Here is a 19,138-nt window from a genome sequence, read left to right on the forward strand (position 1 = left end):
ACTGGACCACTCACTTGTCGAGGGCTCGATCATGCCCATCCTCAACATCTCCCTCACCTCTTTCTTAGCGATGACTCGGCGAGCCTCAGGAATCCTGTAAGGGCGGATATGCACCTTCTTGCCGGGTTCAGTGTGGATATGGTGGAACAGGACATCTGTTTGTCCTGGGAATGGAGAGAATATTCGACCGAAGTTCATAATCAGCTTGTCTAGCTGTCTTGACTGCTCCGGTAGGAGAGTTTGGCCACGGCGCACCTGTGGTAGAGCCTCCTCTTTTCCTTTGCCCTCCAGGGCCATCAAAGCCACCTCCTCCTCTCGTCCATGGTACGTCTTCAGCAGGTTTATGTGATAGAGTTGGACCTTCTTCCTCCTGTCAGGTTGCTTGATGAGGTAATTGACCGGTGAGACCCTTTTCATTACCTCGTAGGGCCCCCTCCACTGCACCAGCAAGCGATGTTCGGCCGTGGGCACAAGCACCATCACTTTCTCTCCCACGGTGAACTCACGGGGGGTCGCGGACTTATCATAGGCCCGGGCCTTGGGTCCTTTGGGCCCTCTCCATATGCTCCTTGACTATGGGCCACACTGCTGACAGGCGTTCTCTCATCAGGGTAACGTGTTCTATTGTGGATCGAAAGGGGCATGGTTGGGTCTCCCAGGTCTCCTCGGCTAAGTCGAGGATTCCTCGACAGGGTCTGCCATAGAGCAATTCAAACGGAGAGAATCCAGTGGATGCCTGGGGTGCTTCTCGCAGGGCAAACATTAAGTTTATTTATTTTTATTTTTATTTTACCTTTATTTAACCAGGCAAGTCAGTTAAGAACAAATTCTTATTTTCAATGACGGCCTAGGAACAGTGGGTTAACTGCCTGTTCAGGGGCAGAACGGCAGATTTGTACCTTGTCAGCTCGGGGGTTTGAACTTGCAACCTTCCGGTTACTATTCCAACGCTCTAACCACTAGGCTACCCTGCCGCCCCAGTGTGGGAGAAGCATGTCCCAGTTTTTCCCGTTTCGGGACACCACTCTTCTCAACATGCTTTTAATCGTTTTGTTCAAGCGTTCACACAACCCGTCTGTTTGAGGGTGGAATATGCTTGTACGTATCTGTTGAACCTGATGTAACCGACACAAGTCCTTCATCAACCGGGACATGAACGGGGTTCCTTGATCGGTTAAGATAGTCTTGGGGAGGCCCACACGAGAGAACATCAGGAATAACTCCTTGGCAATTCCCTTTGACGACATGTTACGCAGGGGTATGGCCTCCGGGAACTTGGTAGCGTAATCTATAACCACTAGGATGTACTCGTGTCCTCTGGCGGATTTTGGGAGGGGTCCTACGAGGTCCATAGCTATGCGTTCAAAGGGAGTCTCTATGATGGGGAGAGGAATCAAAGGGTTACGTAGGTGTGGCCGTGGGGCTGTACGTTGACATTGATCACACGTCCTACAATACCTGGCCACATCCCGGGTGACCCGGGGCCAATAGATTCTCTGCATGATTCTGTCAATAGTCTTGTCTCGTGCCAGGTGTCCTCCTAGGACGTGGGAATGGGCTAACTGTAGAACTGTATCCCTGTATGGCCTAGGCACCATTAGTAATTCCTGGTTTTCCCCCCTTCGGCGTACGACCCAGTATAAGAGTCCCCGCCTGATTGCATAGTAAGGAAGAGGGGGCTCACCTGATCCGTCGACGTTCCTCCCATCGATCACCTTCACCTTCCTCATGGCCTCCCTTAGGTCTGAGTCTCTATGCTGCGAGGTGCCGAACTGTCCCTTTAATTCCTGGGGCAGGTCGACCTCGGTAGAGGGATGTGGAGGTTGTTCCACATCCCCATCAGGGGTGACCGAGGAGAATCCCTTCCATGTTCCCTCCTCGGATGGAGCTTCAAATATATCCCCTAGCGCCTGGTTGCTCCTCCCTTCCTGCGTTGTGTATAACCCTTCACATGTGTCTTCATCGGTGGTTTCCTGGAATATCTGTCGTAAACGTTAGGTCGCTATTTCTTCCTCTGCTGCAGAGGACGAGGACGCGGCTACGTCTCCTTGTAGGACTACTACCTCGGGCTTGGATTTTCTCTTCTTTCCTGTCCCCCTTCTTCCCGTGCATAACGTCATCTGCCGAAGCTCCTTATATAGGGGACAGTCTCTCCCGATCAATAATGGCACCTTCAGCTCCGGCACTTTCCCTGCCCTGACTGTACACCTTCCTTTTGGAGTGGGAATAGGTAGATTCACAGTGGGGTAATAGTGGGTGTCTCCATGGATACAGGATACGGCTACTTTGTCTGGTAGCAGTGTTGCGGAGGTCACCATCCGCTCCTCTACTAACGTAACCATACTTCCCGAGTCGAGAATAGCACATCTTGTCCTTCCCCCCCCCCGGAATCTCTGAGGCTGGGACTATCTCTGCTAACCAGCAGTTTTGATCCTGCCCCCTCAAAACGGGATGTGTGGGGGTAGGCAGTGATGACTCCGTAACCATGGGCTCATCCTTGCTAGGACATTGTGGGGCATAATGGTTGGGAGACTGACATTTATAACACCGACCCTGCTGTGTGGTGGCTGACTTCTCCCACCTCCGGGGGGAGCTTGGACGTTTCGGTAGCGGGCGCGCCGGGGTGAGTCGTGGTACGGGATTGGAAGACTCCTTCCGTTCCTCCTTTTCACTTTTTAACAACTCCCCTGTAGACCGATATGTTTCCACCGCCTGGGCTATGTCGTCGGCTGACAATGGGTTGGCTAGCCCCACAACCCTTTTTAAGTCACTGGGTAATTCTCTCAATATCTTGTCCACTACGAGAATCTCTATCACCTGTCCTACTCCCTTTCCAGGTTCTAGCCACTGTTTCGTCAGTCGTATTAATGCGAAGATCTGGGCACGGACGGGTTGATCAGCTGTATAGGTCCATTGATGGAACTTTACAGCCCTATCTCTGGCCGTCAGCTGGTACCGGGACAGGATCTCGGTTTTTAGTCGCTCATAGTCCGCAGCTTTGCGGGAATCCAGGTGAAAATAGGCTTCCTGAGCCACCCGGTCAAAAAAGGGGCTAATGCGCTCGCCCATTCTGTGGGCGGCCACTCTTCCAAGGTCATGAGGAAGGCCTCAATATCATCCTCCTTGGAGAGACGAGGTAAAATGGCGTGAGCAGCCGCTCTTGGCTTAACTCTAGGTTCTTCTCGTCGGCTCAGCAGTTGTTGCAGGAGTTCTATGGTTGTCTGCTGTGCCGTGATCAGTTGTTGTAGTAGGGCGTTATCCATCGTTCTTGAACGGTTCCTCCGGGTCTACTGGAAGAATCTTGATTTACTCACTTATCCTTGTGTCCCTCGTCCACCTAATGCCCGCATCCTCCACCAATGTGAGCGGGCCAAGTAATTGGGCGTCACTCTAAAGCGGGAAGGTGGAATAAACGAGTCAGGAGTAGGTTTTCTTGATTGAACACAGTTCTCTATTGAGGGCATTTGGTCAACACAAACACTCCAACATAATCAATGAAAATCTTCCAAGGAAAAACATACATCTTCTTCTCCAGATGAAACAGGAACACAATAGGCTTATCTTTAAACTACAACAAAAAGTCACGGGATTGTCACCGTCTTAGTGGTTCTTCCTGGATAGCTCTCTCTGGATAGTTTCCCCCCCTTCTCTGCTGGTTCCATTCTCTCTCTTATAGGGGAAGGAGAGTATGTCATTAGTACCGTCAGCTGTGCTTAATTGCCTCTGGTTACCTTGTCTCCCATGCCTTGTTGGGCTACTATCCATGAGCCCAGCCTGCCCTCTGGTGGTCCTTCCACAGTATCTAGTGTGACCTCTATTTTTTACCTCATGCAGCGCGACACATCTTCACATGGTGGATTTGCTCGATATTGGCGGGAAAATGCTGTCAAACACGTTGATCCAGAGCATCCCAAACATGCTCAATGGGTGACATGCTTGGTGAGTATGCAGGCCATAGAAAAACTGGGACATGTTCAGCTTCCAGGAATTGTGTGTAGATCCTTGCGACATAGGGTCGTGTATTATCATGCTGAAACATGAGGTGATGGCGGTGGAGGAATGACAATGTGCCTCAGGATCTCCTCACAGTATCTCTTTAAATTGCCATTGATAAAATGCAATTGTTTTTGATGTCCATAGCTTATGCCTGCCTGCCCATACCATAACCCGATTTCCACCATGGGGCACTCTGTTCACAACATTGACATCAGCAAACAGCTCAGTCACACGACGCCATACACATTGCCTGATTTCTGCCCGGGTATAGTTGAAACCGGGATTCATCCATGAAGAGCATAGTTCTCCAGCGTGCCAGAGGCCATCGAAGGGGAGAATTTGCCCAATGAAGTCGGTAACGACGCTCAACGGCAGTCATGTCAAGACCCTGGTGAGGACGATGAGCATGCAGATGAGCATCCCTGAGACGGTTTCTGACAGTTTGTTTGAAATTCTTCAGTTGTGCAAAACCACAGTTTCATCAGCCTGTCCGGGTGGCTGGTCTCCGACCATCCCGCAGGTGAAGACGCCGGATGTTGAGGTCCTGGGCTGGCGAGGTCACGTGGTCTGCAGTTGGACGTACTACCAAATTCTCTAAAACGAGGCAGCTTATGGTAGAGAAATGAGCATTCAATTCCCTGGCAACAGCTCTGGTTGATATTCCTGCAGTCAGCATGCCAATTGCACTCTCCCTAAAAAATTGACATCTGTGGCGTTATGTGACAAAACTGCACATTTTAATGGCCTTGCGTTGTCCCCAGTACAAGTTGCACCTGTGTTCTGATCATGCTGTTTACTCAGTTTCTTGATATGCCACACCTGTCAGGTGGATGAATTATCTTCCCAAAGATGACATGCTCACTAACAGGGATGTTAACCAATTTTGTGCTCAATTTGAGAGAAATAAGCTTTTTGTGCTAATGGAACATTTCTGGGATCTTTATCTCAGTTCATGAAATATGGGACTAACACTTTTACATGTTGAATTTATATTTTTGATCAGTATAAGTTGACTAATAAAACATTTATTATACACGGAGTGTAAAAAAACATGATGAACACTTTCCATGACACTGTCTGACCAGGTGAATCTAGGTGAATGCTATGATCCCTTATTGATGTCACCTGTTAAATCCACTTCAGTCAGTGTAGATGAAGACAGGTTTAAGAAGGATTTTTAAGCCTTGAGACAATTGAGACATGGATTGTGTATGTATGCCATTCAGAGGGTGAAGACAAAAAAATGTAAGTCTGCCTTTGAATGGGGTATGGTAGTAGGTGCCAGGCTCACCTGTTTGAGTGTGTCAAGAACTGCGATGCTGCTGGGTTTTTCACGCTCAACAGTTACCCGTGTGTATCCAGAATGGTCCACCACCCAGAGGGCATCCAGCCAAAGGCAGGCCTGTGGTTGAAAATGGGTCATTGATGAAAGAGGACAAAGGAGGCTGACACGAATTGTGCAGAGCAACAGCAACAGATGGGTTACAATTAGTCAGCTGACAGTCCAGCACAACATTGGTGCTCAAAGACCCATAAAAGAATGCACAACTCATCATACCTTGACACGAATGGGGTATGGCAGCCGACGACAGAGTTCCACTTCTTTCAGCAAAAATGTAAAAACTGAGGATGCAGTGCGCTCAGGAACGAAAACACTGGACCTTGGAGAATCTGATTAATCCCAGTTCCTGCTATTTCATGCTTTTGGGAGGACTAGGGTATGGAGAAAACCCCATGAGTACATGCATCCATCCTGTCGTGTGTCAACATTGCATGCTGGTGGTGATGTTGTGGGTTGTGTTTTCATGGCACACATTGGGCCCGTTGCAACCTTTAAATTCCACAGGATATCTGAACATCATTGCCAGTCAGGTGCATCCTTCATGGCAGCAGTGTCTCCATCTGCAAATCAAATTTTTTCCAGCAGGATAATGCCCCATGCCACAAGGCTAGGATTGTCCGGGAATGGTTCCACGAATATGACAGTTAATTCCGCTTACTGCAGTGGCCTGTCCAGTCACCAGATCTCAATCCAATTGAGCATCTGTAGGATGAGATGGAACAAGCTATTCGGAGTAGAGATCCACTACCAGCCAACTGGTGGGAAGCATATGAGTCAACATGGACCAGAATCCCTGTGGAACGCCCCTACGAATTGAGACTGTTCTGAGGGCAAAGGGGAGTGCAACTCAATATTAGGAAAGTGCTCCTCATGTTTTGTACACTCAGTGTACATGCTTATTAAACATTATGCTAATTATACCTGTAAATTCATACCAAATTAGTAATGTCTTTATCAGGCCTATACATACCCTGTTTTAATTTTTTATTGCTGGTCCCTTTAGGCTTTACTGTCACATTTGACACCTGCCGTTGGGCTGTAGGACGGACGCTGATTTTAACACCTGTGTGTTCTGCATAGCTTCCATCTCTTTCACGCCATTTCATCAGACGTGGAGTGGCACTGCAGACAGGCTTCTGTCGCTTCTGCATCAAAGTGAGAGCTGCTTTACTTGCCACTCGTCGCTCCCAAACCAACAACAGGAGGAGAGGGGGAGGCAGAGTGGGCAGGAGTGGAGGATATAGTTGGGCTACCAAACCAAATATTTCTCCTTTTTAAGTGAGCAGATTGTTGTCAGGCTTGGGTTTTAGCTTTGGGAAAACAGTCGGCTACAGTGTCTCAATTAAACTTGATGATGAGTCACTTCTTTTCTTATTTTTCTCTACTCTGCTGCCAATGTTATCTTGTGAATTTTCTTGTTTTGTGTGGGCTGCTCCAGGCTAGAACATAGGACACATTATAATATATAACAGTACAGCTTTCAACTTGTCATGTGTCACTTAACTCAAGGTCAGATTTCTACCTTTTATTGCCTTTAATCTGACGCCTGTCACATTACTGTCATATCTTTGGCCTTGGAGCTATATTTAAGTGTCTCAAGGTTTAGTGACAAAACAAACCCAGGCTAACTCAGCTTTTGGGTATTCACTATGTATGCTTGATGGGATGTGGTTTAGAGCTGCTCAGGATGATCTCCACCCTGTAATAGAGTACCGTCTGAAGTGTCTTGTCCTTCTCACCACAGTAGATACATATAGTACCACATGGTTCCAATGTTTCTGTGGGTTGCTTAAGCAAGGTGCATTTGGATTTCAGCATTGGCCATATATGTCTTAATCCCTAATGCCCCATGTTTCCTGTTATTGTATTAAAACATGGCATGTTTTTATTATTTTGTTATTTTCTCCCCATTCAGTTGCAGTACCATGCTGGCTTGGCGTCCAGTCTTCTTAACCAGCAGTCATTGAAGCGCTCAGCTAACCAAATGGGGGCATCTGCCAAGAGAAGACCCAAAGTCCAGCCCAGTACCCTGGTTCTGCCACCACAGTAAGTACAGCCCCTCTTCCTGCTTAAACATTTCCCTGATAGTTGCTAATGCAATGACTGAATGACTGAAAGATGAATGATCTCCCTCCAGTTATTTGTCATTCTGTTTAGAGTTGTCATAGTCCAGAGGGATCATGTGACTAATACAAATGATGCATTGTCTTATTTTGTTGTCTTAGACCTCTTGCTTTGATAGGAGAGTGATGAGAGTGGGGGAAAGGCATGCAGGAGGCCTGGTTGGAGGGACTGAGGGACGACGTCCCCTGTGGAAGATGAAAGTGGTTGAAGGAGAGCGAAAATAGTGGTCCCCCGCGGGCATAGTGCGTGGTCCCCAGCTGGAAATGCTGCTACAAAACAGAAATCCATTGTGTGTTGGGCTCTTATGGATAGTCCTTGATCAGTGTGGCATTGTACCCTTAATCATCTTTGTACACTGGTCTTTGAAATCGCCCACCTTTTTTCATCAATGTGCCTTTTGATAGATATAGGCTTCGGTTTTCATAATGTTATTACAATGCAGCTTTCTGGTGGATCAGGTTTGCAGAATGTGTGAAAATGGCACCTGGTGCTCTCTTCTGTTCACCCTTACACCCCTTGTCAACAAAAGAAAGATCCTCACAAAATGTCAGATTCACTGGGTTTGGGTGACATTTTCCCATCTGGCACTTTAGCAGTTTTTGGCTTGGGAGGTTGGGCTGTCTTTGCTCAGTAAAGTGTCTGCACTCTGGATGTAAAAGGAAATATCAATAGTGGGCAACAGTGAAGGCACGGCTGTCACTGTACATCTTCCCTGAGCAGCTTCTCACTGTCCGATACCTGCGTTGTGCCGGGGTGACTCTGAGCTTTGGGGAAGTCTAATGGCTCCATACAGCACAGGAAGAGAGTGGATGAAGAGTGGGTCAAGGTGAAGCCAACCAGCGGCTCCTCTGTCAAACGTCATTGTTCTGATGAATTTGCCGTTTCTAAAAGGAGCAGCCAGCGCATGAATTATGCAGCACAACCTTTAAGTTTTTTTTGCATCCACCCTCCGGCATTTTTCTTCTCTATGTAGCTACAGAAATACCCCAGAAAGTGCACTGTGTAATTACAGTATTCCAAAGAAATGTTGATGGTAGTGAAAATGATATGATAGTACTGAAAATGATATAATAATGGGTTTATGCAGACACTAGCTACCAAGGAGTCAAGTCCTTAACAGACACATTTTTGTTGGACATTAGATCAATGGCAGGCCATTAGAGACTGGCCAGGGTGAAGGTTCAAATCGAATCTGCTATGTCATGTGAGCTAATCCTTGAAAACAATCATGGTCAACGTAGGGAGAAACCAGGTTATACAATCTAATAGCCTATTAGTCCAACAAGTCACAAGAAGAGTTTGGCATGCAGGAGTCAAGACTGGATGCTGAAGAGATTAACAAATAATATAATACATCTGACTGCTAACTAGCATGCCTCATGGTAGGACGTTGTCTGGGATGTGGCTTTGGTATGAAAGGGGGTTTCCAGATGCATATGAGAGAAGCGAAGAGGCAAAATTCTATTTGGCTGAATTTGCCGAAATAGTCATACCTGAACAGCAAACCTGGTTTTAAAAAACCGATAAAGCAACACCTCACAACGCCTCTCCCCTATTTGACCTAGATATTTTGTGTTTATGTATTGATCAAATCAAATTGTGTTTGTCACGTACGCATGGTTAGCAGACGTTCATGTGAGTGTAGCGAAATGCTTGTTCTTCTAGTTCCGACAGTGCAGTAATATCTAACAAATTCACAACAACTACAGTTGAAGTCGGAAGTTTACATACACTTAGGGTGGAGTCATTAAAACTAGATATTCAACCACTCCGTAAATTTCTTGTTTACAAACTATTCACTGTATCACAATTCCAGTGGGTCAGACGTTTACATACACTAAGTTGCCTATGCCTTTAAACAGCTTGGAAAATTCCATAAAATGATGACATGGCTTTAGAAGCTTCTGATAGGCTAATTGACATCATTTGAGTCAATTGGAGGCGTACCTGTGGATGTATTTCAAGGTCTACCTTCAAACTCACTGCCTCTGCTTGACATCATGGGAAAATCAAAAGAAATTAGATTGTAGACCTCCACAAGTCTGGTTCATCCTTGGGAGCAATTTCCAAGTGCCTGAAAGTACCACGTTCATCTGTACAAACAATAGTACGCAAGTATAAACACCATGGGACCATGCAGTCATCATACCACTCAGGAAGGAGACGCGTTCTGTCTCCTAGGGATGATGGTGTGAAAAGTGCAAATCAATCCCAGAACAACAGCAAAGGACCTTGTGAAGATGCTGTAGGAAACAGGTACAAATGTATCTAAATCCACAGTAAAACGAGTCCTATATCGACATAACCTGAAAGGCTGCTCAGCAAGGAAGAAGCCACTGCTCCAAAACTGCCCCAAAAAAGCCTGACTACGGTTTCCAGCTGCACATGGGGACAAAGATAGTACTTTTTGGAGAAATGTCCTCTGATCTGAGGAAACAAAACTAGAACTGTTTGGCCATAATGACCATCGTTATGTTTGGAAGAAAAAGGGGGATGCTTGCAAGCTGAAGAACACCATCCCAACCGTGAAGCACGGGGGTGGCAGCATCATGTTGTGTGGGTGCTTTGCTGCAGGACGGACTGGTGCACTTCACAAAATAGATCATGAGGGAGAAAACCTGTGGCTATATTGAAGCAAGAAGTGGCTATATTCAGTCAAGAAGTTAAAGCTTGGTCGAAAATGGGTCGTCCAAATGGACAATGACCCCAAGCATACTGCCAAAGTTGTGTGAAAATGGCTTAAGGACAACAAAGTCAATGTATTGGAGTGGCCATCACAAAGCCCTGACCTCAATCCGATAGAAAATGTGTGGGCAGAACTTTAAAAGCATGTGCAAGCAAGGAGGCCTACAAACCTGACTCAGTTACACCAGCTCTGTCTTGAGGAATGGGCCAAAATTCACCCAACTTTTTGTGGGAAGCTTGTAGAAGGCCAACCGAAACGTTTGACCCAAGTTAAACAATTTAAAGGCAATGCTACCAAATACTACTTGAGTGTATGTAGACTTCTGACCCACTGGGAATGTGATGAAAGAAATAAAAGCTGAAATAAATCAGTCTCTCTCTTATTATTCTGACATTTCACGTTCTTAAAATAAAGTGGTGATCCTAACTGACCTAATACAGGGATTTTTTACTAGGATTAAATGTCAAATATTGTAAAAATAAATAAATACGGAGTTTAAATGTATTTGGCTAAGGTGTATGTAAACATCCGACTTCAACTGTACCTTATACACACAGATGGAATAAGAATATGTACATAAATATATGGATGAGTGTTGGCCGTGCGGCATATGCAAGATGGTATGAAATACAGTATATACATATGAGATGAGTAATGTAGGATATGTAAACATTATTAAATAGGCATTATTTAAAGTGACGAGAGATACCTTTTTATTAAATCCATTTGTTAAAATGGCCAGTGATTTGGTCCTTTAGTTTGTCCATGATGTGTACGCTGAGGAACTTTAAAAATGTCCACCTTGTCCACTACTGTCCCGTCGATGTGGATAAGGGGGTGCTCCCTCTGCTGTTTCCTGAAGTCCATGATCATCTCCTTTGTTTTTTGTCGTATAGTGAGAGGTTGTTTTCCTGACACCACACTCCAAGTGCCCTCACTTCCTCCCTGTAGGCGGTCTCGTCATTGTTGGTAATCAGGCCCACTACTGTTGTGTCATTTCGAACTTGATGATTGAGTTGGAGGTGTGCATTGCCACGCAGTCTTGGGTGTACAGTAGAGGGCTGAGCACGCACCCTTGTGGGGCCCCAGTGTATTGGATCAGCGAAGTGGAGATGTTGTTTCCTACTTTCCCCACCTTGGGGCAGCCCGCTTAATGATGAGCTTAAAAGGTACTATGGTGTTGAATGCTGAGCTGTAGTCAGTGAGCAGCATTCTTACATAGGCATTCCTCTTGTCTAGATGGGATAGAGCAGTGTGGTGGTGATTGCATCGTCTGTGGACCTGTTGGTGTGCTATGCAAACTGAAGTGGGTCTAGATATGTAGCTATGTGCGCCATTGTAAAATTAATTTAGTTCTGTTATTGTTTATTAATGTTCTGTATTATGTCATTTTTTGTGTGGATGCCAAGAAGAGAAGCTGCTTCTTTCGCAACAGATAATGGGGATCCTAATAAAATACCAAACGGTCAGATCACTGTATCAATGAGGCAGATCACTGTCATGCATATGTGTTAATCCTCTAAATGGAGTCATGCTGAATGTAATCAGCTAAACTGGAACATATTGACTGACTCCTCTCATGCATAAGCCGACCCCCCCCCCCCCCCTTCGGTCTGGATTATTTTGTTAAGTGGTTAACACATTTAGGTTAATCATGCATCTCTTTGAGCTGCTAGAGTTGCTGCTCTGTCTAATCTAGAGACGCAGTGACCGAGTTAGAGCAATCTATTGTTAAAAGTGAAGATAAATGTACGATTAAAGTCAAACTAACCAGTAAGCATGATCGTGATTCCAACTGACTGACTGATATCAGATCTATTTTTTCTCTGGAAGGGTACCACCACATACTGTGTACAAAATATTAGGATCACCTGCTCTTTCCGTGACATAGACTGACCAGGTGAATCCAGGGGTGAAAATGATGATACCTTATTGATGCCACCTGTTAAAACCACTTCAATCAGTGTAGATGAAGGTGAGGACACAGGTTAAAGAAGGATGTTTAAGCCTTGAGACATGGATTGTGTATGTGTGCCATTGAAGGTGAATGGGCAAGACAAAAAATGTGTCTTTGAACGGGGTATGGTAGCAGGTGACAGGCCCTCTGGTTTGAGTGTGTCAAGAACTGTAATTCTGCTGGGTTTTTCATGCTCAACAGTTTCCCTGTGTATCAAGAATGGTTCACCACCCAAAGGACATGCAGCCAACTTAACACACCAGTGGGAAGTATTGGCAGCAACATGGGCCAGCATCCCTGTGGAACGCTTTTGACATCTTGTGGAGTCCACACCCCAACAAATTGAGGCTGTTCTGAGGGCAAAAAAGGGGTGCAACTCAAAATTAGGAAGGTGTTCCTAATGGTTTGTAATGTGTAGTAATATGGTGATATTGCATCTGCTTCTGGAAGGTCATCTGTGAGCTGTGCAATGTCATTTTGGTGGGACTCGTGCTGGGGTTGTCGTCTGTTGGCCAACGATGATAATTTTGTCTCTCCTGGGGCACAGACCTTTGTCCTTGGAACATCAATTCAGATTGCAGTTGTCACCTTGGACTTGTCTATTCCTATCAGCATAGAGGCTAAGCAGGTCTATTGGGAGCCAACCCCATCACCTTCCCCACTGCACTGCTCTCTTAGGTCTGGCCTTGTCACAAGTATCACACAAACACACAAGTCCACTCACATATTAACACGGTAACAGAACAAGAGTAGGAACATTTCTGAAACACAAGCTTTTTTTCACATTGATCTTAAATGTGACATCACATTGGACCTGGAGTGATCATTTCCAGGTGGTTTGTCTTCTCGATGAAGTTTGGGCCATCACATGGTTCTTCCCATTTTCTTTCATTGATCCCTAATATTCTGAAACCATTCTCTCCATATATTCTAGTGAGTCTGTGGACAAAATTCCAACTAAAAAAGAGACACAGTATTTAAAGGGATGACTTGGGAGTGGGAGTGTTTTCAGCAGTTGAATTATATTTATTTTAGCGCGCACAACGGAGCCATGCCTGCAAAGCCCGTTAAGCACCTGCACAAGGTAAGTCTGAATACCAACTTACTGAGAAGTGAGTAGGAAAGGCATGTGTAATAAAGATGTAATATCCTAAGTCGGAATCAGGCCCTATGTGCATTGGGTTGAACAAAGGCAGTAGAGTTGCTTAATAAAGATGCAGAATGTCAATTGGCAGCATTGTAGGGTGCCAGGCGGCGGCCAGACAGTTACAAGACAAGACTTGTTCTTACATTCATACTGTATCTTCAAAAAGACTAGCTGCTACACAGACAGTCTAATCTTCATGTGTTTTTTGTTGTTGTCAAGTCCTATTTTTTTAATCCATATGTACAATCAACTCTCGCATAGAGTTAGGCCTAAATTCCCTGTTTGGAGCATTTGAATTAGGTTAGGGTTACATGATGATGTCCCAGAATCACCTGCTGCCCACACCATGGAGGACTTGGTGGCAAGGGGTGGTTGACTTTCCCAATTCAACATTTAGAATATTCGGCTGTCGATGAAGGCTTAAATTGGGAAGCCAATCAGAGCACAAGGATGCTCTCCCCACAAGAAAATGAAAGTACATTTAGTCAGTCTACAGCGAGCTGAACGTTTTTGCTCCATTTGTGTTTTCATCTTTAACCCTCCAAACCATCTATAGACTATTGTCTCTCATCAGGGCCACATTTGCTGTGAGCACACCAGGCATGGCAGAGATCAACGTTTCTGAAGATTGTGCAAAGCTGTTGTAACCGATGTGAAATAGCTAGCTAGTTAGCGGTTGTGCGTGCGCTAATAGCGTTTCGATTGGTGATGTCACTCGCTCTGAGACCTTGAAGTATTGGTTCCCCTTGCTCTGCAAGGGCCGCGGCCTTTGTGGAGTTATGGGTACCGATGCTTCGTGGGTGTCGTTGTTGATGTGTGCAGAAGGTCCCTGGTTCAAGCCCAGGTTGGGACGTGGAGAGGGACGGAAGCGTTATTTCATAGTTTTGATGTTTCCACTATTATTCTACAATGTAGAAAATAGTACAATTTAAGAAAAACCCTTGAATAAGTAGGTGTGTCCAAACTTTTGATTGGTAGTGTATATATATAATTTTTTGCTAGGTAGTAAACATTAGCTAGTGTTAGTCGGTTGTACCTGTTTCAAAACTCTGGCATTTCTTATCCTATAGCTTGTTCTCCATCTTTTGTTGTGCCAACATTTTTGAGCACTTATCTCAAACTTGTTTTCTCCTGGCTCTCTCTTGTTTCTCTTCAGCAGAATTGCAATACATATTGTATTGGCACCTAAGTATTGTGATAATATAGTTCTTGGCAATTCCAAGCCCTCATTAGGACAAAGGATGATATGGCAGCCACTTCAACACACAGAGGCAAATATTTGACTCTCTCAAACCCATCCTCGTTTTGTATTTAGGGCTATGCTAATTGAGTATCCCCATGGTGCATGGTTTCGTTTTAGGGAAGTCAACTTTACATGGAGACTGGAAGAAACTTGCAAGAAAAACAGGCCGCAGTTTTTTTTTTTTAAGGTGTATGGAAGTTTTCAATGTTGAACCATACATGTACCAGGGGAATTTTTGGGGTGTCAGGCTCAAGTAACTTGGTTTAGTTATAAGTGGAACTTGGAACTCCTAGCCCAGAATGGCAAGTATCCAACGCCTAGGGAGATGTTAATTTACAATACTGATTTGAGTCAGTGAAAATGTGTTGTGTTCTGGTTAAATGAGTTTCACTCTGTAGATGAATTATTAAGCAGTTAGATGTAAGAACAAGTCTTGTCTTGTAACTGTCTGGCCGCCGCCTGGCACCCTACAATGCTGCCAATTGACATTGTTCTGCATCTTTTTTAAGCAACTCTACTGCCTTTGTTCAACCCAATGTTTCAGCACCAATTGGTACATTTTAAAATACTCTGATCTTGTAGATTATTTAGGGTTAGGAAAATATTTGTGAATAATATATTTTTTAAACAAGTTAGGAAAGCCTTTAAAAACATTCAATTCTTCAACCCATGGTAATGTTGGAAGATTAGTGTACATAGAATTATAATAGGTCGAATAGTGTACAATAGTAGGCTATACCCTTGTCTATTACCTGTACTAGCCATGGAACTGTGTGACAACACAGCCAAGTATTGTGCCATGCATCGGGTTCAAACTGTTGCAGCTTGGTCTGCGCTCCGCTAAATAACAATTTAATTAGCCCACATGTCTTTAAAAAAAAATATATACTACCGTTCAAAAGTTTGGGGTCACTTAGAAATGTCCTTGTTTTTGAAAGAAAATAAAAAATGTTGGTCCATTCAAAATAACATCAAATTGATCAGAAATACATTGTAGATATTGTTAATGTTGTAAATGACTATTGTAGCTGGAAACGGCAGATTTTTTATGAAATATTTACATAGGCGTACATAGAGAGGCCAATAATCAGCAAACATCACTCCTGTGTTCCAATGGCATGTTGTGTTAGTTTGAGAAACAGATGCCTCACATGTCCTCAACTGGCAGCTTCATTAAATAATACCCACAGAACAGCGGTCTCAATGTCAACAATGAAGAGACGACTCCCGGATGCTGGCCACCTAGGCAGAGTTGCAAAGAAAAAGCCATATCTCAGACTGGCCAATAAAAAGAAACGAATAAGATGGGCCTAGAAGGCCAGCATCCCAGAGTCGCATCTTCACTGTTGACGTTGAGACGGGTGTTTTGCAGGTACTATTTAATGAAGTTGCCAGTTGAGGACTTGTGAGGCATCTGTTTCTCAAACTAGATACTCTAATGTACTTGATTTCTTGCTCAGTTGTGCACCTGGGCCTCCCACTTTTTTATTCTGGTTAGGGCCAGTTTGTGCTGTTCTGTGAAGGGTGTAGTACACAGCGTTGTACGAGGTCTTCAGTTTCTTGACAGTTTCTCGCATGGAATTGCCTTCATTTCTCAGAACAAGAATAGACTGACGAGTTTCAGAAGAAAGGTCTTTGTTTCTGGTCATTTGAGCCTGTAATCAAACCCACACATGCCGATACTCAACTAGTCTAAGGAAGGCCAGTTTTATTGCTTCTTTAATCAGCAAAACAGTTTTCAGCTGTGCTAACATAATTGCAAAAGGGTTTTCTAATGATCAATTAGCCTTTTCAAATGATAAACTTGGATTAGCTAACACAACGTGCCATTGGAACACAGGAGTGATGTTTGCTGATTATTGGCCTCTCTGTGTACGCCTATGTGGATATTCCATAACAAAAATTATGCCCTTTCCAGCTACAATAGTCATTTACAACATTAACAATGTCTACACAGTATTTCTGATCAATTTAATGTTATTTTAATGGACAAAAAAATAGTTTTTCTTTCAAAAACAAGGACATTTCTTAGTGACCCAAACTTTTGAACGGTAGTGTATATTATCAACTGTTACTAATGATCCTCAGCAACAACCAGCTGAAGGGAACTAACAGTAAATTGACAGTTGAATGTATGTGGTTATTAGACCTACTGAGGGTCGATACTGATAGTTGCTAATATTTAACATGATAGAAAAGAGGCCGATAAATAAGACATTCGAGACTGCCCCTCCCTGCAAGTTAAAAGGCTCGACAGTTTAAATTCTGCATAATGGCACAGCATTTCATAAACTTTACTGTGGAAAAGTAATGTTGATATGCTTCTGTTTGCTGCCATATGACTGGTTTCACATTTGTCTCCAGCTATTATAAGGTAGAATTGATCAAATACAACGGTCATTTATATTTACAATTCCCTTATCCAAACTGATTACTCATTTACCTAGCTCTTATCAAGTTGTAAGTTATAGTGCATGGAGAATGCTGTTATTTCTATCGGGGAAAAAAAGAGTATATACTTTGTCCACTTTTACTTGAAACCAGCAGGTTTGCTCTACTTCATTCCTGGTTTCATCTCGGGTAAAGGTAGTGGAGTTATTAGGGAATTAACTCAAGGTCAGAACAAGGCGTATCTGTAGACACACCCCCATCACACCATCTATTCTATCTCCACCCCCCAAAAAAAGCGGGTAAATCGCATTCTATTAACGAAGGGAATAAAACTATTTCATACATTTTAGAATAAGGCTGTAACCTAACAATGTTTAAAAAGTGAAGGGTTCTGAATACCTGTGGATTACTGAAGAAAACGCGCCGTGGTTGGATTCACAAGAAGTTTAATCCAGGGCGGCCTGCCGGGGCGGCAGAGTAGCCTAGTGGTTAGAGCGTTGGACTAGTAACCGGAAGATTGCAAGTTCCCCGAGCTGGCAAGGTACAAATCTGTCGTTCTGCCCCTGAACCCACGGTTCCTAGGCTGTCATTGAAAATAAGAATTTGTTCTTAACTGCCTTGCCTAGTTAAATTAAGGTCAAATAAATTAAAAACCTATGTAAAATAAATAAAAATTCTGAATTTTTATAATGAGTATTTCTGTATTTGAATTTGGCGCTCGCTCTGCAATCTCACTGATAGTTGGCCAGGTGGGACGCTAGCATCCCACATACCCTGAGGTTCATCTACACACAATACCCCATGACGACAAAACAATAACTTTTTTTTTTGTGATAGTTTACATGAAACAAAATAACAGACATATATTATTATATAAGTATTCAGACCCTTTACTCAGTACTCTGTTGAAGTACCTTTAGCAGTGATTACATCGTCTTTAGGTGCCTTTTGGCAAACTCCAAGCGGGCTGTCATGTGCCATTTACTGAGGACTGGCTTCGGTCTGGCCACTCTACCATAAATTCCTAATTGGTGGAGGGCTGCAGAGATGGTTGTCCTTCTGGAATGTTCTCCCATCTCCATAGAGGAACTCTTGAGCTCTGTCAGAGTGACCATCGGGTTCTTGGTCATCTCCCTGACCGAGACCCTTCTCCCTGGATTGCTCAGTTTGGTCGGGCGGCCAGCTCTAGGAAGAGTCTTGGTGGTTCCAAACTTCTTCCATTTAAGAATGAAAGAAGTCACTGTGACAGAATCCTGTCTCGGAGCTCTACGGACAATTCCTTCGACCTCATGGCTTGGTTTGCTCTGAAATGTACTGTCAACTGTGGGACCTTTATGTAGACAGGTGTGTGCCTTTCCAAGTTATGTCCAATCAATTGAATTTACCAAAGGGGGACTCCAAGTTATAGAAACATCTCAAGGATGATCAATGGAAACAGGAGCTCAATTTCGAGTCTCATATAAATACGGTATTTCTGTTTATTTTTTATACATTTGCAAAAATGTATAAAAACCTGTTTTCACTTTGTCATTATGGGGTATCGTGTGTAGATTGCTGAATATATTGTTTTATTTAATCAATTTTAGAATAAGGCTGTAACCTAACAAAATGTAGAAAAAGTCGAGGGTGTCTGAATACTTTCCAAAGGCACTGTTTTGTAGTTTGAAACATTTGTTATTTTTTTCGAAGGGTAAAAATGTACTCTGTCATCCTCCAGGTATGTGGACGACGTGATATCAAGGATCGGCAGGATGTTTCCAGACATGTCGATTGAACTCTTCCGACCCAACGGGACGTCAGCAGTACTTCTGGTAAGATTCCTCCTCACCACCGGGAATACAACACTCCTCTGGTCCAAAACTGCTTCTCACACATTCAACATCTGACCAATTATTCAAGTTTGGAAGGCCACTCCCAATATAAATATATAAAAATGCTGACCAAGATGATATTTGCATGGTGTCAGCAATATCCACAAAAGAACATGCAAGCTATGCACCTTGTCCTCAGTTTTTTCCTTCATCGGATACCAGGATGAGTGCAGCTTCCTGTCCATGTCTGCTGTCCAAAAATATAGAACCAAGGAGCTATTATGGTGTGTGTATTCTGTGACAAGATATCCATGATAGAGGGACACTGGTTAAGTTCCTTGACTAATGATTGTCATGTGCAGTTGAAAGCGTACTGCACATCTGACTATTCATGCAAGAGGTAGATTATAGAGAAACATCTTCAGTCCTCCTACCAACACT

General features: G+C 44.0%; 1 protein-coding gene across 1 annotated transcript in view; it reads left to right on the forward strand.

Moving 5' to 3' along the window:
- The window catches only part of med27 (mediator complex subunit 27), a 102,330-nt gene that overhangs the window by 35,906 nt on the left and 47,286 nt on the right, over nt 1-19,138 (forward strand). The window contains exons 3-4 of the mRNA XM_020468549.2: nt 7,254-7,384; nt 18,604-18,697. Coding sequence (XP_020324138.1) covers nt 7,254-7,384; nt 18,604-18,697 — 225 coding nt within the window. The remainder of the gene's footprint in view (nt 1-7,253; nt 7,385-18,603; nt 18,698-19,138) is intronic.

The sequence above is a fragment of the Oncorhynchus kisutch genome, linkage group LG3, assembly GCF_002021735.2.
Source record: "Oncorhynchus kisutch isolate 150728-3 linkage group LG3, Okis_V2, whole genome shotgun sequence".
Classification (NCBI taxonomy): Eukaryota; Metazoa; Chordata; class Actinopteri; order Salmoniformes; family Salmonidae; genus Oncorhynchus; species Oncorhynchus kisutch.